Source organism: Canis lupus, chromosome 16 (assembly GCF_048164855.1).
Source record: "Canis lupus baileyi chromosome 16, mCanLup2.hap1, whole genome shotgun sequence".
Classification (NCBI taxonomy): Eukaryota; Metazoa; Chordata; class Mammalia; order Carnivora; family Canidae; genus Canis; species Canis lupus.
Window position 1 is genome coordinate 49,794,718 of NC_132853.1, and position 19,076 is coordinate 49,813,793.

Sequence of the window (19,076 nt, forward strand, 5' to 3'; positions counted from 1 at the left end):
CTAACTGCTTGGCACAGGGGATCTCATTTAATCCTCAAATAGCCGTAGAGCAACCCCAGGGAGCGCGTCCCGGCCTCCCATCTCACACACGTTGAACTCAGGTGAGCTAAGTGGCCAGAGCCCTCACAGCCATCTGGTGGCTCCCGTGCTGTCACCCACACACACCCTCTGGGGCACAGAGGACATAGCGAGCAGGCCCCAAAGGGCAAGAGCCCAGGAGAGGAGACAAGAGTGCAGGTGTCCCCATGAGGCCCAGAGACAGAAGCAAAATGGTAGACCGCAGAAGCACGCACGACTGGAACTCCAAACATGACATTTACCTCTGAGATGGTGCAAGGAACAAGGCTGACAAGAGAACAAAGCAGAAACCCTTCTCTCTCAAGCTTCTTAAAGGTGTTTTATTGGTTTGCTTTTCTTTTTTTCTTTTTTCCCTCACAATAATGGCACATTAAAAAAAATTAAGAACTACAAAAAAAGGACCATGTGTTTGAGTCCGTGTTCACATTGTCCCAAGCCGTAGCACAGGGACTGGCTGGCCACCCCAGCCTGGGCCCCTCCGGAGCTGGGGCACTGTTCCTTTGGGCCCCACTAGAGGGCGGTCTCCTGCTTCCAAACCTCCCCCCCCTCCCCCCCCCCAGGACTCTGACAACCCCCTCCTCTCTCTCTTCCAACCAGAGCCAGGAGCTGGAAACGTGAGGGTACTTACTATGGTCCCCACAGGGGACTCTTTAGGGACAGAGCCCTCCCCCAACCAGCAGGAGATGACACCTCAGCCCGGTCACCCCCTGGGGGTCAGGGTGTTTCTCCTGGTCCTGTCTCCAGCACAGCTGACACCCCAATGGGGCTCTCGTTCTCAGGCCCAGCCCAGGCCCCTCCTCCACGTCCCATGGACCACCCCAGCAGGCACAGGAGTGACATGCTTGGCCCCCTCAGCTGACACCCACCATGAGCAACAGGGCTCCCCAAACCTTGGGGCCCTGGCTCAGAAGGACGGGCTGCATGAGAAGCAGGGAGACGGAATGGGGGTGGGAGGGCTCAGAGCCAAGGCTGCCAGGAAGGAGAGAAGCAACAGAGGCTAGCTGAGGGCCCAGGGGAGGGTCCTCAGGCTCTGCAATGAGAAAGGGGGTCCTGGGGCATGGGTCAGCAGGCCTGGGCAGGGGGGCCTGGGGAGAAAGGAGCAGAAAGAGGCTCCTGTCCTGCTTCTGGTCACCGTGGGGGCACAGGCCCAGGTGACAAGACCTTAGCCCCCCGCCCCAAAAGGGAAACACCACGTTGCACTCAGCCAGGTCTCAGCCCAGCCCTCATATGGGAGGGAGGCTCCCAGCAGCCACGCCCTGATCAGCCCCAGTTCCCAAGAGCGGCTCCCAAAGGTCCCCCTCCATAGGCCACCTGGACTGGTACCTGGTGGGGGGCCCGGCTGACCCAGGGCCCAGCCTCCCCATTCCTCCTGTGCCCACCCTGCCCACGCCCTTGGCTCTACTCCTGCTGCTCATTCATTTCCATGTCAGACACCAGAATGTTCTTCTCCGTGGCCTCGCCGGGGCCAGAGGCACTGCGGCTGTACCGGGCGCCCTCGAAGGTCCCGCGCTCCACGCTCTGTCGCCGCCGGTAGAGGATCAAGGCTGCGGTCAGCAGGGCCAGGAGCAGCAGCACCGCCATCAGCACCACCACCAGGGCCGCTGGGTTCTCTGGGAGCGCTGCTGCAGCAAGCCCACCGCTCAGGGTGAGGCCGAGCCCAGCCCCGCCACTCCCACCCGCACCTCCACCCATGCCCCCCAATGTCCCCACGTGCTGGGCGAAGTGGGGAGAGGGCTTGTCTCAGCCCAGGCCTGGACTCACCTGATGGAGAGAAGCTGCTCTCCTCGGCTGCAAGGAAGAGGGAGGGACCAGTTAGTAAGTGAAGCAGTAACAGTAAAAATAAGCAAACACATATAGAGCACTTCTTGAGTGCCCAGCACTTTATTAGCTCATTTGATCTTGTGGGTACTGTCATCATCCTCATTTTACATAGGAAGAAACTGAGGCCACAGACTCTAAGGAACTTGCCGGGGGTCACAGAGTTGGTAAGTGGTTTGGCCAGGGCTTGAACCCCATCTGTGCCCTTAACCGCTACAAAATGATGGGTTTGCTGTCTCATCTGGAAATTTGTAGGAAGGGCCAGTCCCTCCTACAGACCAATTTATCCCAGGGGAGGGTCCTGGCGGCCCGGGCCTGTCCGGTCCTGCCCTCCAGTCCACCTCGTCACTGGCCCCCAGCCCAGGCCCCGTGCCAGCTGAGCGGGGGTGGCAGGAGGCTGCGCTGTGCCTGCCAGGCACCCACCTCGGGGGAGCTTGCAGACAACGCCCATGGTAATGTTGGTGCAGGCGCCTGGGCGCCAAAGCCCACTGCTGCTCTGGATCCAGTAACAGCTATTGTGGCTCAGCATGCTGGGGCCCAGGCCGGGGGGTCCCCAGTTGGAGTAGTTCACAGCTGTGTTGTCCTGCCAGACGAGGGTGCCTCCTGTGGGAGACAAGGTGCTGAGGGGGCGCGGGGAGAGGCGCAGGTGGGAGAGCAGGTCTGTTCTAGAACCAATCCTCACCTCCCCCCAAGTCCTCACACCCACCGAGCCCTGGTGGAAGGCATCCTCCCCACATCTTAAGGCTTCACCCTCCCACCTGATGCCACACCCAGGGCACCCACCTTTAGGGTTGAAGTTCATACCCAGCCAGGCCCCCCGACTCTGGCCCTCAGAGCTCTGCAGGTGCTCCCAGACAAACACGTTCTCCATCTCATCCAGGATAGACAGGACCGCCCCGCCCGCTGGACACAAGGGGGACCCGCATCAGGACACACAGTGGTCTCCCTGGGGGAGCAGAGACACCCCCCACCCCAGAGAGGCCCCAGCCCTCTTCTCCAGCAGCCTGAGTGGCACGGGTTATCTACGGGTAATGTCACACGTGGTCTCTGTGCACTGGAAACTGATGGGGCACGTATGTGGGAGCACTGCCTACAGGCAGAGTGTGGCACAGGGACTGCACCCATGGAGCCTGTAGGTGTCCACGGTAGGGGCCACCACCTGAAACGACCCCCCATGGGCTCTAGCCGGCCCTGGCCCACCTCTCTGGCAGCGCTGCAGCGCCTCCTTGTGGCCCAGCAGCAGCTCCATGTGGAAGGAGTAGCAGTGCTCCCGGAAGGGAATCCATGCAGAGTCAGCCAGCCCTTGGGGACAGCTGCCATGGTAGCTTATTCTTCGGGGAGGAGGGGGCCCTGTGGGGGTGCAGGATTGAGCAGATGGCCCAGGGTGCTCCCCGGGACAGCCCACGCCTTGCCGACCGCCCCGCCCCGGCAGCTGGGCGCTCACCACCGTTCACGCCACAGACAGCCCCCTGCAACTTGGTGTCGCAGCTGGCAGTGCGCCAGGCCCCGTCCACATCCACGTAGGCACAGCCCCCCGGCTGCTGGGGCTCGCCGTCCTGCCAGCTCACGTAGCTCAGCGGCTCCTCCGAGACCCAGGAGTACCGCCGGGAGCCCTGGGCACGAGGGGGCCGTCAGGGTGGGAGGGTGGGGGACAGAGGCAGGCGAGGTAAGGCCAGGAGTTGGGGGGAGACAGGGAGGGAAATCAAGGGAGCGGTGCCGGCCCTGGCGCCGGGCCGACTGTGGGGGGCCCACCTCCTCGCTAGTCAGACCGATCCAGAGTGGGGTGCGCAGCCCTCGGGCGGCCTGTGTGAGGAAGGCCTGGGTGTAGGGGTCGGGCACGTGTGCCAGGCTGGCGTTGCGGCTCTCACACAGCAGGAGGGCGTCGTGCCAGCGCAGAGGCTTCTGCAGCAGCCGGAAGGTGCCGTTGAGGTAGGAGAGCTCGGTACCCGGGGCTGGGGGTGACGCGGCTGGGGACGGGCTCAGGGAAGGGTCTGGAGGGAAGGGGGCAGGGCTCAGGCCAGGCCCGCCCTCACCCCATTCCCAGGCATGAAGTGGGGGAGGCCAGAGAGCAGGCCCAGACTGATGGAAGTGTCAGCCACTGTGACGAATAATACCTTCTTGCCTGTAAGCTGAGGGGCTCGCTGGAGCCATGACCCACTCGGACCCCACGGGCCCGGGAGAACACACAGGAGCCGCAGGGGCCTCAGAGGCACAAATGCAGGTTCCCCGACACCAGGCCTGCTCAGTGTCCAGCTGCACCTGCTCGGTCCTCCAGACCCCCAAACCTTCTGAGAGCCCCAGGGCTCACTGCCTTTTCCTCTGACTGGGGCCTGGTCTTTCTGCCTCTCTGCGTCCTAAGCAGATACTAGATTCTGGGAGTGACGTCAGGGACCACGTTTCGTCATTCCTCCAGGCACGGCCCACAGCATCTGGCCCAGTGCTGACATCCCCGAGGTCACTGGAGACCCATACCTGTGCCCTTTTGGCAGATGAAGCCGTGCGTCTCCTCTGTGCAGCTCCGATCATCCCAGCGGCCAGTGAAGTGAGCGGAGGGGCTGTGCAGGACCACCGCACAGCTGGTCTGGGGGGAGGGGGCTGCTCAGAGGAGCCCGGGCAGCTCTCCCCTTGTGTCACTGCCCCCCCCACGCCCCGAGGCTGCATTCCCAGCAAAGAGGCTGGAAGAGGGGGACCATGGGAGTGAAGGCAAGTGCTGCAGGTCAGGGGGGCAAGGAGGGGGCTTCCTCACCGGTATGTTACCACTGGGAGCAGGGCTAGGGCCAGAGGGCTCCCCAGGTGCCCAGTTGGTATACAGCAGAGGTTCCTGCTCCACCCACTGGAAGTCCCTCTGAGAGGCATGGAGGCCAATCCAAAGGTCAAAGGTCACATTGGGCAGGCTGGCTGTGATGAATGCTACAGTCCCCCAGAAGAGAGAGTTATGAGCAACAGGGCAGCCAGCCCCTTGCTCGTTCTGGTCTAGCCATTTTGACGGGGGGGGGGGGGGCACTGTGTCAGAGGATTACTGGGGCCTTCCCATGGGCTGGCCCTACCTTGCTCTAAGGGGTTTGCAATGGTGACCAGTTGGGCCTCTTGCTGTTCACAGGAGAACTGTGCCTCTGACCACTTCACCCGGTCCTGGGGGTCCTGGCCCTGGATTCGGAAACACTGGGGCGGAGGGAGAGGCGTGATGTCCACCTCCACCACCCTGTCCCACAAACCCAGAAACTCTGCTGTGTAGAACTCAGCAGTAGGCCCTGTGAGGCTTCGAGGGCTGTGAGAATAACAGAACAGAACCAGGACATCTGGGGCTCCTTGAGCAAGGCTCTGGCACCCTCTCAGCCTGACACAGCACAGTCACGTACGCTTGCCTATGCCTGGCGGGAGGTGGGGGGGTTGTAAGTGGCAGGACGTCTTTGGGCCACCAAAGACTCTACTACCTATGACAACAGCACCTGGGCCATGCATGGGGACAAGGGCTGCCTCGATTTTAGCTCAACACCTTCCCGCATGTTGCCTGAAATCTGTTATTTTTTTTCCTTTGAACTTAATGTTCATCTGTACGACACTCTCATCTTCTCTTCTGAATGATCTTTGTGAGGCAGCAGCTCTATGGGAAATCTCTCAAGTGAAGGCTCTGAAAATGAATGATTTCCAGTGATTTTCTCCTCAGTCTGATGAGGGAGAAAGGAAGGAAGGAAGCTTTGGAGTCACAAAGGGGGCCAGGGGACATGGGCAGGTCAGACTCCAGATCTGATATAAACTTTCCGTAAAATGGGAACATAAAAATATCTGTCTTTTGGGGTCATTTTAAGAGTTAAAGAGAACAGTGCACAACATGATAGCAAGTGCTTCAGAAGTGAAAGCTCTTAGTAAGAGCATGAGTTCTAGCATTAGCTTACCGATGCAAACGTCAGATTTGGGGCTGAACACTATAAACACAGAAATGATGCAAGAGTCTGAGGGAAGGTTTATCACAAAGCACATGCATTTGATTTCACAGAAGTAGTTCAGAGATATTCTGAGGCCTCTTTTAAACAATCAGTGAAATTAGTCATAAAATTAGCAGCAGCAAGGTCACATCAGTATCAGCAAGTGTCAGCAGCTAAAGAGAGGAAGTATCAGCTCAATTCAGCAACACTCGGGGTCTCCCCACCATGTGCAAGTGTATTAAGTGGCATGTCAGAGGCCAGTGGCCCTACCCTACAGGAGTTTGAAGCTGGGGGAGGGGAGGCAGGCTCTCACTCTCTCCTCCCACATCCAGATGCTACGGGGCTGTGGCAGGGGGTAGAGAACTCACGAAGCAAGGTGTCTGGGGCAAGGCAGTGAAAGGGCAAACGGCCCCGCACAGTTCAGAGGCTTTTGCCACGGGAGTAACCGGTATCTTTACAATGATGCCGACACACATGAAGAAAGAGACTAATTACATACATACAATACATTCTGTTTTATATCAGGTGGAAGAAGCCAGGAGAATAAGTTTCTGGAAAAAAAGCAATGTAATGATATGAGGAAATGCTGAAAATGTAATACTGACAAAGAAAGGCTGGATACAAAAACGTGTTACGTAGTATGATCTCAATTACATGGAAAAAGGAAGGAAGCAGAGTAATAAATATTAATAGTGGCTATTTCTGGAAAGGCTGAGTTTTATTTTCGTTCTTTCTGTTTTTTCCCCAAGTTTTTAATATTGCACATGTTTTTTTTCTTCTTTTTTTAAGGTAGGAAAGGTATAATATTCGCTTGAATATTCTGAAGACAGTAAGAGCTCTATGACACTAAGAGGCTGGCTGCACTCCAATGCAGGACAAAGATTTATGGATTATATGATCTAGCGTTAACTAATCTAATCCTCACAATCCGGCTAAATGGTTTTTACAACGTCCGCAAAGAAAGCACGGATTGAAGCTCATACTTGAGATGCCAGCACCAACAAGAAGATAGTGCTCCTCTCTTCCTGGGACAAGCTCTTGTGAGCCACTATCTAAGAACAGTGAAGATCTAACCAGGTCTGACTAATCAGCCCATGAGTACAAAACTAACCACTTTTGGAAAGAAACTCACACTCTAGAAGGAACATTCTGCAAACATGTTTAGAAACATATGGCTCCTGATTACCGTTACTGCCTCCAACTTTCTGCCTCCAACTTTCTTGTCCGCACACTCAAAACCCTTGGGAAAAGAATTTCCTGAATGTTTCAAAAAATCTGCCAAAGACTTGTTCTTAAACCATCTTAATCGGGTCTCCTGATTAGTTTATGAGGCAGGTTAAAGATTTTATTTATTTATTTGGCAGAGAGAGAGAGAGAGAGAGAGAGAGCCTGCACACAAGCTGGGGGAGCAACAGAGGGAGAAGGAGAAGCAGGCTCCCCACTGAGCAGGGAGCCCAATGTGGGGCTCGATCTCAGGACCCTGAGATCATGACCTAAGCTGAAGGCAGACGCTTAACTGACTGAGCCATCCAGGAGCCCCGACAGTTTAATTTAAAATGCAGAGATGTACTAGCCGATTTTTAAACAAAAACCTTTGTCTAATTGGTACAAGGACTGAAAAACAAAGAAAGCCCAGTTGATGATGGATGAACTTTTCCATTTTGATATATTTGCCTTTGTGAGGCAACTTTCCTCTACAATAACCATTAAACCCATGTTTTAAAATAATTCAAACTTCAAACAAGACCTGTGAAGTCTCCAATCAGAAAGTGTCAGGCTGGGATTTTTTAAAATAATGAAATATATGCAATTACCTGGCTCTTATTAAAATTATTTAAATGTGAATAATTCTTATAATTGATCATTTCTGAGGACTTTCCTCATTCCACTAAGAAAGAAAAATTTAAAAAAAGAAAGAAAAATTTTTTAAACTTAAAAATATTCCTTTTCAATCTTTAGCGCATATTCTTTTGCTCTTGCGCATAGTTTACTATGTGCAACATTCGCTACATTAGTATGGAAGTAAATATGTATTTCTTTACACACACATACCTGATGTAGACACACATATTTCGTATGTTTAATATCGTGTTTTACTAGTAGGGGATTCATTATCAAAATGTTTGGCGACCACTGATCTAGACAACTCACCAACCTATGTGGACACCCTCATTACCTGGTGGATTAGAAGGGGCTACTATACAGAGTTATTTTTCAGGAGTCTGGCCCAGGCACTGGGGCCAAGTAGGAGAGAGGTCAATGGGTATAGGCAAGAGGCCATGACTCTAATGTTGCCAGAGGGCCAGGACTCCTAAAGCTCAGCCCTCTCATGTTCACATCGCCTCCCCTGAATCCCTTAGGTGGCCCCCCCTACCTTGTTAAGGAACTGGTTCCAGCCAGAGGGGCAGCCCCCCAGGGCCGTGGGCGGCAGGTCTGGGGGCTGTGGCTCTCCAGTGCTGTTGCTGCGCTTGCAGATGTAGGGCAAGGCTGTCAGGCACCTCTGATCCCCCCAGTCCTCTGTGGAAAGAGGAGGGCAGTCACTCTAGCACGGGGCAGGGCTGGCAGCACCCTTGCCTCATGCCCTAAGAAGAGGACACAGGGGTCAGGTGCCCGTGTCTGGCTCTGAACTCCAGTCCTCTGTGGCTGCTGGATCAGGGGCACAGGCCCCCTCTCTGGGTCTAGCCCCCCTGGGGTTGTGGGAACAAAGAGATTGAGAAGAGACTGATGGGCCTGCTCACCTCCCTTCCCCCAACATCAACCCTCTGCTCAGCTTCTGCACCCTCCCTGCCCCGCCCTCGCCCTCACCTCTGCTGGCGGTCATGTACACACACTTCTTATCCTTGCCAATAGGCCGAGGTTTACCAGGTGCCCAGGAGATGAAGTTTATAATGGAACCATCTGTCCACCTGCAATGACACCGAGCAGAGAAGGCTCCAGCATTGTCCCTGGGCCCAACCTCCCTTGGATGCAGCAATGAAGGCCACCAAGATGGGGGCAGGGAAGGGCCCAAGTCCAGGGGTTCAGTGGCTGCAGGCTGAGAGTGAGGCTACTGAGCTCAGGGTAGCTGGGGACCTAAAGACCTGGTGCCTCCACGTAAGGTGCAGCCCTCCATGGGCACTCATTTGCTAACTGGAAAAGTCCAAGAATCCTAGAACAGAGGTGCAAGGGCAGCAGTGTGCTCAGATAAACATGTGCTCCTGATCCTTCCTGCCTCAAGCCCCCTCATGCATGGTAGGTGGGTATTGAATACAAAGAGGCCCCTCTGGACATCGTATGTTCTTGCCCGTGTCCTGAGGGGGTCTTATTCATGGGTGGCCCCAGCATAATATGAGCTGCGATTATTTGGTGCCCAATTACGTGCTGGATGCTGGATGAAGTCCTATGCTAAGGACTTCACATACCTTATTTCTAATCCTCAGAGCAATCTTACCAGGCAGGCCTCATTAAGCTCATTTTTGGATGAGAAAATCAAGGCCCACAAAGGTTAAGTCATTTGATCAAGGCCACACAGCCAGGGAGGAACAGAGCTGGATTCAAATCCAGGTCTATCTGTCTCTGTGGGCAGCCTCCCTAGCTCCCATCTGGGGGTGGTGCCCGGAGCTCCCGGCACGGGCTCCCTCCCACACCTGCTGACCCTGGAAGGCTCCTACCTGAAACGCCCATCACTCTCTGCAGTGTGCAGGCCAATCCACCAGTGCTGCTCTTGGCCCCGGGAGAACTGGGGAAACCGGTCAGGCAGATAAGGGTTGGCAGGGCCTAGCCTCCCCGGGCCTGCCCTCCCACTGCCCGTAGGCCCATGCTCACTGGTGTGCTCACCTTCTGCAGGTTGTGCCCCAGGAAGTCCAGCTCCGCCTGGCTGTGCACGGAGGCCAGCTCGGCCTGGAACCACGTGCAGATGCGCTGCGCCTGAGCCCACGTGGAGTGGTGCTCGAAGAACTTGTATTCGGTGTCCTGGAAACGCAGCCACTCCCGCCGGCCTGCGGGGGGGCAGTGTGAGCGTGGGACTGGAGGCCAGCAGGGGTTGCCAGCGCCTAGGGCCCCCCGCAGACACCGCTCTAAGCCCAGGCTTGTCCCTGCTTGGAGACGGGTTCCAGGCGCCACGATTCCTCTTCTCTGGGCTCGAATCCCTAACTCCTTTCATTCCATCCCGCCAGGCCCGGCCCCAGAGGTGACGCCCCTCACCCTCTCCCGACCACCAAGGGGAGCACCGTGGGCCGGGGGCCTTACCTTGTGGGCTGACGTCGGGCTCCCGCACGTCTGTGCCTACGGGGACAACAGGGACAGCGATGCTGCAGGGAAGGGAGACCCTCCCCTGGACTCCCGGCCCCACCGCCCTGCGCCCCCTGCCCCGCTCCCCAGCACCATCCCACCCAACCTCGAGGGATCTTGCAGATCCAGTCCAGCTGCGTCTCGCACTGCATGGCCACCCACTGCAGGGAGGCCAGGTCGAGCACAGCACAGCCCCGGATGTCGTCGTCGTCGTGCCGGCTCCGGTCGAAGTTGTGGTAAGAGAACTGGAGGCGGGAGTGGGAGAAGGTTGTCGGCACGAGGCGCAGGCCTCCGCGTCCCCAGAACAGACGTATAAAAGGCCTGACAGGCGCTAGGAACCCCCACCCCGGCTGGGCGCCCCGCCCCGCCCCGCCCCTCTTTCCCTAACCGGCCTGCTCAGGCCGCAGACTGCCCACCGCCAGGCTCTGCCCCGCCCCTAAGACCACGCCCACCACGGCCCCGCCCACCCCTGACCGCCCCTGACCGCCCCCTCCAGGCGGGCTCACCCCCAAGCCATCGCTCCAGCGCCAGCTCTGCCCGGCTCCGGGGTCTCGACGGTTCAGGCCGATCCAGAACCAGTTCTGCTCGTGGATCTCCGGCTCTGATTCACTTCAGCACAACCCAGGGGAGGGGACAATAGAGATGGGGATGAGAGGGGCAGGAGCCCCTTGCAGGTGACCTGGGCAGTCCTGAGGTCCTGGGGCCTCACCATCCGGGCTTCACACTCACCAGCAAGACACTGTTGGGGCCACCTTTATGGGTTCTCTCCCCAGAGAGAACTGACCTAGCTGGACCAGGCGCCCAGCTCACTGGGGCTGGGGAGGGCTGACCTGGCTCCCTTCCCTGGCTTCCCTTTGGGTGGGGTTTGCTCTGCCAGCAAGACTCTGTAGGCTTTCACTTCAGGGAGTTTAGTAAGTCACTGGAGTTGGAGCATAGACCTGGGGCTCTGGAATCAGATAAAAGTAGATTCCAGTGTTGGTTCACCCATGGAGCAGCTCCCTGACCCCGGGGAAATAACCCAACCTCTCTATCAGCCCACATGGGTCCAGGATAATGTCTACTTCTTAGGGCTGAAGAAAAGACCGAAAGAGGATTAAATGTTTAGTGCAGAATCTGAGACATGGTAAGAGGCCATCAATGAGAACTATAATTACTAGTCAAATAACGTAATCTTAATGTTTGCTGGAAAGACATGTCCCTGGAACTAAGATCTTGGGAAGCCTGAATCCATTCGGATGTTTCCCACTGCTAAGGGATTATAGGTGCTGTGTATCATAGGATGCCCACAGGACAGACATGGGGTCTGTAGCTTTTCTCCTCCTGTCTCTCAGGAAAAGTTATTTATTGAAGAGAGTGAGGTGTTATGGGACGGTGTCGGGGGTGGGGGGGAAGCTCAACTTGGATCTACTTGCAGAAGATTTTACCATGGACAAGGAGGGCTGGGGAGGGCAGTTACTTTCGTAAAAGTCTGTGAGTCTGCAGGGGACACTGCTGGCTCCCTGACACTGGTGAGCAACAGAGTCTCCAACCAGGGCTGCCTGAAGGACAGGGCGATCCTAGCATTAGCTGCGGATACACAGGTCATTCTGAGCCCTCAGACAGGCCTCACTGGAGGCGCCTTCACCCTGTCCTCTGCCCTGTGTCCAGCAAAACCAAGAACCACACAGGTGCATGCAAGCCACTGCCCCAGGCTCAGTACCCGAAGATCTTGTTGAGCATGTTGGCTACAAAGTGTTCCTCTTCATAGCTGGCTAGGCTCAGCAGCTGGGCCCCCAACTCTTGGCAGGCCCCCTGGGCCTGCACCCAGGTCTTCTTATCCTGCAGCCGCTCAGAGCTGAATACCTACAGGAACAAAGTCCAGGTGTCCAAGCTGTCCCTACTGGTCCACCTGGCCTCCTATGACAGCAGTAGGGAGGAGGCTGGGGCCTCACTGGACAGGAATGCAGGCTAGCTAAGACAATCCTGCTCGTCAGAGAATGAACCTCAGGGGAGGGGAGCCAGTATCGCCCGCTCCTAGAGAACACCCCCTGCCCAAATCCCGGAACCAGTCCAAGACCTGGGTTTTTATCCCAGGGAGCCACTGTTTGCTGTGGGCAAGTCCCTCCCCCTTCCTGGGCTCAATTTCCTCATGTAATAAAAGACCTTGGACTATAAGGATGGCTCCCAAACCCAGCAGAGTTTAAAAATCAGAGGACCAGGCCCTACTCCAACCTAAAGAATCCCAGTCTCCATAATGGCAGCCTGGAATTTATTTTATCAAGCTGCCCAGGTGATTGTGAAAGGCAACCAGCCCAGGCCCAACATTTGGGAACCTCTGAAATCAATTCTCTCCCTTGTCTTTTTTTTCTCAATTCCTCACCTTCATCAAGCACCTACTATGTACCAGACCTGCAATTTCACTGACAAGAGCGTCATCGGAGATTACCTCCGTCTGTGGTCCATGATGGGGAGATAGTGGCCCTGGAACCCTGGATCATGGCTGGGCCCCACTGGGGCTGCCCTTGACCCTGGCTTTGCTTGTTTTTCTCCCTCCTCCCACACCAGCGGCTACCTACCTTATAGCAGTGCCGGAGTTTGGGGTCTGACCCCCAACCTTGGGGACAGGAGCCGGTGAGGCTGGGTGTGGGATCTGGCCCAGGCAGTTCCGGTGTCACTGGTGTGCCCAGGCTCTGCCGGCAGATGTAGCGAGCCCGGAATGCCGTGCAGTTCTTCACCTCCCACAGCCCCATGGCGCTGCCTGTGGCCAGGGCCACACAGCCCCCACGGCTATACCCTGGAGGAGGGAGCAGAGACCCGCTTGCTGAGGACTCCTGGGCCGGCCCTCCCCCACATCCCCACAGCACACCTCCCCGGCCTCGGCCCCCTGCACTGGTGACCAGCTTGCTGGGCTCTGCAGGGCCCGGAAGGGAATGGAGGCAGTCCTAGCCCTGTGCTTACTCCTGGGAGATCTTCTGGCAAGTTGCTTAACCTCTCTGAGGCTGTTTTATCCTCAGTCTCATCAGGTTATTGAAAAGGCTAAAAGAGACAGTGAGTGTGAAATGGCAACAATTCTGATGGCCAGCGCTTGCACTACTCTAAGCACTTCAGGTCTATTTATCCAGTTCAACCTCACGTCAGCCCTATGAGCAAAGTACCGTTATCCTTGTTTGGCATAAGGGAAACTGAGGCTCAAAGATGCGCCAGTTGGTTTGGTCCCAGAGCCTGGGCTCCTAATCACTTGCCCACACTGTACCAATGATCAGTTTCCTGGGAGGCCCTGGGAGTTGGTCCTGAGCAGCAGGCCCATACGGCCTCCTGGCTTTCCCAAGGAAAGTCAGAGAAGGGGTTGAGCAGGTGCCACAGAGGAGGGGCTCACCGGGCTGGTCCCGGTTCCAGTGGGTGTACATGACCTCATCCCCACTGAGCCAGCGGAAGGAGCCGGTGCTATTGAGGTCCTGCAGGGCAGTCCAGAAGTACTCGCCATCCCAGTTGTAGATGAGGCTGCTGACAAAAGCCTGCTCAAACCTGTGGGAGAGAAGCTGGTCAGGCAGGGAGCTCCCACCACCCCTTACCCCTCAGTCCCTGAACCACAGGCCAGATGCCCTGCCCCAGGAACTTCAGTGTTATACCCGGTAACTTGCTTAGGGCAAGTGGGGGCCCATGGAGACCCTGCAGCTGACACACAGCAACTGACCTTCCCCCCTACTGCCTGCACCTCTGTGCCTGGCTGAGAAGAAAGTAGAGAGAAACAGACACAGCCCAGCCCTCTCTTGGGCAGGCAGCCCACACCTACACCTGTTTGTGCCCCTGTCCAGGCCCTGCCCCACAACGGGGTCACTAAATAACAGGAGTCATTCTTGTGATGATATTTGAAAAATTCTTATGATGACATTAGCCATTTGAGGCTCCAAGGACTTAGTCCCTGTGCGCTTGATGGCAAATGCCACCCTGTTTGGGCCAGGATAGGAATGAGGGCTGGTCTGGGCACATGCCCGTCCTGTACCTGTTGGTGATCGTGACCAGTTGGGAACCGTGATCGGTACACAGGCGCCGGGCCTCACTGTAGGTTACTTGGTCCTCCCCCAGCCAGTAGCAGGATGGGCTGTGCCATGTCCAACCCTGGCTCGAGAGATGGGCAGAAGAGGGATGTCTGCGGGGAGGACTCTCCTCCCTCACCCATAAATCCTGGGTGGGGAGTGCCAGCAGTGGCATCACTGAGCGTGCCACAGGATTGGGCACAGGACAGAGGGGACTGGTTTGACGCCAGGGACAGCTCTTCCCGTGCTGTGTTCTGCACCTCATCAGCCTCACACTCCCCTCCCTACCGTTACCCACAACTGTCAGACTGGAGGGTGAGCATGGCTCAAGGGTGGCTGATCTGCCGGTGGGTTGGTGAAAAAAGATGAGTGGCCCACTGGACTCCTCTCTAGGCATTTAAACCAAGAGTCACAGTGGGAAAATTGCCAGTTGGCTAAGAAACAGAGCTGAAGGGGATCCCTGGGTGGCGCAGCGGTTTGGCGCCTGCCTTTGGCCCAGGGCGCGATCCTGGAGACCCGGGATCGAATCCCACATCGGGCTCCCGGTGCATGGAGCCTGCTTCTCCCTCTGCCTGTGTCTCTGCCTCTCTCTCTCTCACTGTGTGCCTATCATAAATAAAATAAAAAAAAAATTAAAAAAAAAAAAAAGAAAAAGAAACAGAGCTGAAAAGCTGGGAGGGCTGCCAGGATGCAGAGGGCCCAGGTAATCCTTGGGTCCTGGAAAAGGTAGAGTAAGTGGAGGGTGCACCTACCCTGGGGTGGGGGGACAGGCCCTCAGTGAGAAGCAGTGAAGCTTTGGAAGAGACCACTGCTCCTGAGGGGCTGGCTCTCTACCATCGGACCCCCACGAGACCAAGCAAGCCTTTACCCAAGGGAGACTCCTCTCCCCTTGGGCCACCCTGAGCTCTCTGCTGCTGCCTTTCAAAAGAGGAACTGAGGCTCAGATAAATTAAGTGATTGGATTTCATACACAGATAGTACAAGGTGGAGCCTGGACTCGAACCCGCACCGCAAAGGCTTTGCCTGTCCTCACCACAGCCCTGCTCCTCCTGAGACACCAGGTGCCAGGGCCTTCCTCTCCAGGAGCCCTTGAAATGGGAAGCCTTAGGGTAGACTCAAGGTTAGGAGAGAGACAGCCCCGTGGGCAGGAGCCAGAGCAAAAGAGAAGGTGGGGGACGGGGAACACCTTGGGGTAGACGGTGGGACTGTGGGAAGATCTCGGCTCTCCCAGGGCATTAACTGGGGCTGCACAACACTGCACACACAGGTCGGGTGGCCCGGATGCTCAGAGAAGCTAGTCACTCCTCCTCCCCTGCCACCACCTCACCCCGAGCCAGGTCAGAGCCCCTGGGCCAGTCCCTGACCCTGCCAGCCTCCTGGATGCTTCAGCAGGGTCCCTGTCTGCTCTCTCTCCTCCCCACTGTGGGTACATGCCTGTTGTTTCAGGCCCCTCCCCCTGGGGCAGAGCTTGGAGTTCACAGGAGGCAGGGTGCGGTGAAGGGCTTAATCCAAAGGAGAACAGAATGAGAAGCCAAACTGACAGGTACAGGCTGGCAGGAGCGTGGCCTTGGCAGCTGGAGCCATCAGGGGCCAAAGCACCATGAAGTGTCTTTTTTGAGTAACCTCCCCATATTCACCCACACCGCTCACCCCCCTGCTTGGCTGGGGGCCAGGTGGTGGGAGGCCGGGGAGGGCCTGGAGGAGGACACCGGCACCACCTACCCACACCCTCAGTCACACACTCACTGGCCCACTAACCCAGTCAGTCTTCATCCCCTCCCTCCCTCACACCTGGAAGCCCCTGGGGCTAGGGACACAGCAAGGCGACACCAGGATGGCCTCATTGTCCGGGGGGAGACAGACAAGCACACACTCTATCAGACGGCAAGGGGTGCCAGCAGAGGTGGCCAAGCAGGACTGGGGTGCACCCTGGCAGCCTCACTCAGGTGATGACTCGGGGGCCTGCCCCCCCACCTCCTGTTCCCTGCTGCCTCTGGGAAGTAGCTTCTTCATGGAGAGGGGCCCCACCCCACCTCATCCACTATCACCCTTTTCTGGAACGGAGCAGTTTGGAGAGCAGGAAGAAGGGACAAGCCAAGCAAGGGAGGAGGCCACGGGAGGCTGCAGGTCTCCATCTGCCTCCTCCCTCCCCTGGGAACTCCTCTGGTTGCCCCCCCACCACCACCAGGAGCAGCTCCAGAAGCACCCTCACCTTCCGGCAGCCGTGGTCCTCCTCGGCCGCCCCCTGGCTCAGCTGGCCTGCCTTCTTGCAGATGGATGGCAAGGACTGGTTACAGGGGCTATCGTTCCAACGACCTTCCTAGGGACACAGGATGAGGGAGAGTCTCAGCCCTCCCTCCCCCAAACCCCTTGAAGGTGAAGCTGATTTTCAGAATTGCCCCTGCGTCCACTTGCTTGACCTCTCTGTGTTCCAAGGCTGTCCTGTGTTCCCCGGCTCCTGGCCAGCAGTTTGTCTGCCTTTGGCTCCATCCAGAGGGCAGAGGTGTTTGCAGCCCAGGCCCCAGGAGGATGCCTGGCACGTGGCAGACACTCAACAAATAACTGTTTATAAATTTTTAAATAGCATCCCTCATGCCAGATGGCTCTGTCTCCATAGTCCTGGCACCATGTGCAGTATGTCACAGCAGAATGTCTTATCTGTCCCCGGAGTCAGTATCCTCTTTCTCGGACTTTGTCTTTTTAAAGGATCTCTTAGGTCCGCTCGAAGGCCTCCGCTAACTCCTTCATCTCCCCACATTGCATCAGAACCAAAGCCATGGCAGAGTCACCACCCCATCATTTTTTGAGGAGACAGGACCCTGGGCTGGGTAGGGCTGGCACCGAGCGGCCAAGGGAATGTGTCCATAAAATGCGGCTTCTGATGCCACCTGCCGGCGGGGAAGAGCAGCTGGCAGACCAAGATGGCGCCAGGCAGCGTCCTCAGGCTGCATGAGAATTAACCCCTCTAATCCCCCCAAAGACTCTCTGAGGTTGGCACTGTTAGTGTTCCATTGACAGATGAGGAAACAGAGGCACAGAGAGGTTAAGTAACTTGCCCAAGGTGACTCAGCCAGTCGGGGGCAGGAGGATTCGAACACTTCATGTGGAAGAGAAGGGGTTGATGGAGAAGTGGGGGTTTCTGAGAGGCAACAGGGTGGTGGTGTGGAGGTAGGAGCTGACAGTAGCGCTCCTTTAGTCTGGGTTGCACCAGAAGGCTGGGGAGAGGGGGTTCTCACCGGCCCCCAGATGGTGACACAGTCCTCCAGGCTGTCCCGGAAGTTGTTGGGCTCAAAAGGGTGCCAGTGGGTGAAGCTCACAAGGCTCCCATCAGACCACTCAAAATTCATCTGCAGTTTCAAATCGTTGAGGCCAATCCACAGCTCCTCCACCTCTGGGATGCAGCAGGAGAGAGGAGAGAGAGGACGGGGAGGGGTCAGCCTCGGCCACCGGCAACGGACAAAGAGACAGTCCCAGGACCTCTTGGCCAGGACAGGATGGGCACTGAGGAGGCCCTGCCCTCTGCCCCGGGAGTGTGGACGAGCAGTCCCTCACCTTGCTTGATCTGCTTGGTGATGAACTCCAGCTCTGCCATGCTGTGGATGCTGAGCAGGTCACCCCCGCCCCGCAGACATGCCTTCTTGGACTCCTGCCAGCTGCGCTTCTCGGCCTGCAAGCGGTAGCAGTGGCCCTGGAAGGGCTGCCAGCTGGGCTCACACTCCACCTTCACATTGGCCCATACATCTGCAGAGACCCACAAGGTGCCGTTCAGGGACCAAGCCACCCAGCCAGGGTGCTCAGACCCGCTGAGTGTCAACACAGACAGGGCCCTGAAGTCACCTCCTTCCCAAACCCGTCTCAGATCAGCCCTGGCCACCAGAACAGCTCTCAATGCTGAGTGATGCAAAAAAGACAAAGCCCTCCAGGGAGCCTGGTGGCCCAGATGGTGGTGGCGGATTTCACCCCAGATAGGATAACCCCTCCAGCTGGGGCTTTCAGAAACAGACGGGTGGGGACTCAGGTCAGGCCAGCCCTGGGAGCCTCAGCTTCCTCCTCTGTAAATGGAGTTTCCTACTATAGTGCAAACTTAGCTTATGTCCACCTTGCTTAATAAATGAAACTACTGTCACTACCTCAAATAGTACATATGGAGTGTGGACTTCATGCTGACCCTGGCAGTCCAGGATGAAGGGATGGGGAAGTGGGGCCCACCAGGCTAGTGGCCCAGGAAGTCATGGCTGATTGGAAGAAATCCCCTAGTGGGTATTTCTCCTCTTGCTCCTTCCTCTACCTGGGGCTCCACCCAGGGTTGAGAAACCAACCAGTAACAAGCTCTTCCTCACTCCCACTTCTACTCATTTCAGGTTCACTTTCTAGGATTGGAGTCCCAGAGCAGTTGAAGCAAACAAGCCCTCACCTGGGCCCTGGCAAGAGAAAACAAGACTTCACTAAACCACCCACAATGTCAGGCTTGGGCAAGATTCCGCCGGCCAGGTGGGAAAGCATGTGCCCACTCGAAGCATCACCCTAGACTGACTCTGGGATCCACTCCATTCCCAGAGATGCTCCAGGGTCTAACATGCTGTTTCTCGGAGGCCCAGCAAAGTGGGGAGAGCTGAGCCTGGGCCCACTCACTCCTGGGCTCAGACTTGTTAATCATCTCAGCCTCCAATCTAAGACCCGAGGCAGCTGCCACAGACAGAACCCAGCTCAGACCCGAGGGGGCCTTCTTGGGCTGTTGGGAGGAGGGAAGCTCAGGAAATGTGGATGTGTTGGGAGCACAATGATGCATGACTTTGGAATGACATGCCTTGTGGGATGAGACCCAAAACGCAGAATGCATCCAAGAATTAGCTCAGAGTGGGATGGAAGAGGCATTTCATGGCCACAGACATATCTGTGGGTCCATGAGGCCCCACAGGAGACTTCTCCCCTGGCCATACTGGGAAGATCCACGGACAGAGGACTTGGG

General features: G+C 56.7%; 1 protein-coding gene across 2 annotated transcripts in view; it reads right to left on the reverse strand.

Annotated features, from left to right (window-relative positions):
- Positions 1-384: 384 nt before the first annotated feature.
- Positions 385-19,076, reverse strand: part of MRC2 (mannose receptor C-type 2) — a 54,908-nt gene continuing 36,216 nt past the window's right edge. Inside the window, exons 7-30 of one of the 2 annotated variants that reach the window (XM_072781252.1) lie at positions 17,660-17,848; positions 17,344-17,498; positions 16,320-16,427; positions 14,074-14,189; positions 13,447-13,595; positions 12,647-12,864; positions 11,791-11,933; positions 10,598-10,700; positions 10,198-10,336; positions 10,050-10,085; positions 9,639-9,799; positions 9,473-9,540; positions 8,628-8,728; positions 8,197-8,339; positions 4,944-5,058; positions 4,643-4,806; positions 4,369-4,477; positions 3,649-3,887; positions 3,341-3,509; positions 3,097-3,246; positions 2,680-2,799; positions 2,320-2,499; positions 1,840-1,866; positions 385-1,697 (exon numbers count right to left, since the gene is read on the reverse strand). In XM_072781252.1, coding sequence (XP_072637353.1) covers positions 1,477-1,697; positions 1,840-1,866; positions 2,320-2,499; positions 2,680-2,799; positions 3,097-3,246; positions 3,341-3,509; positions 3,649-3,887; positions 4,369-4,477; positions 4,643-4,806; positions 4,944-5,058; positions 8,197-8,339; positions 8,628-8,728; positions 9,473-9,540; positions 9,639-9,799; positions 10,050-10,085; positions 10,198-10,336; positions 10,598-10,700; positions 11,791-11,933; positions 12,647-12,864; positions 13,447-13,595; positions 14,074-14,189; positions 16,320-16,427; positions 17,344-17,498; positions 17,660-17,848 — 3,323 coding nt within the window. In that variant the 3' untranslated portion in view covers positions 385-1,476. Of the gene's footprint in view, positions 1,701-1,839; positions 1,867-2,319; positions 2,500-2,679; positions 2,800-3,096; positions 3,247-3,340; positions 3,510-3,648; positions 3,888-4,368; positions 4,478-4,642; positions 4,807-4,943; positions 5,059-8,196; positions 8,340-8,627; positions 8,729-9,472; positions 9,541-9,638; positions 9,800-10,049; positions 10,086-10,197; positions 10,337-10,597; positions 10,701-11,790; positions 11,934-12,646; positions 12,865-13,446; positions 13,596-14,073; positions 14,190-16,319; positions 16,428-17,343; positions 17,499-17,659; positions 17,849-19,076 lie in introns of both variants that reach the window. The other variant, XM_072781251.1, reaches the window with a different exon arrangement.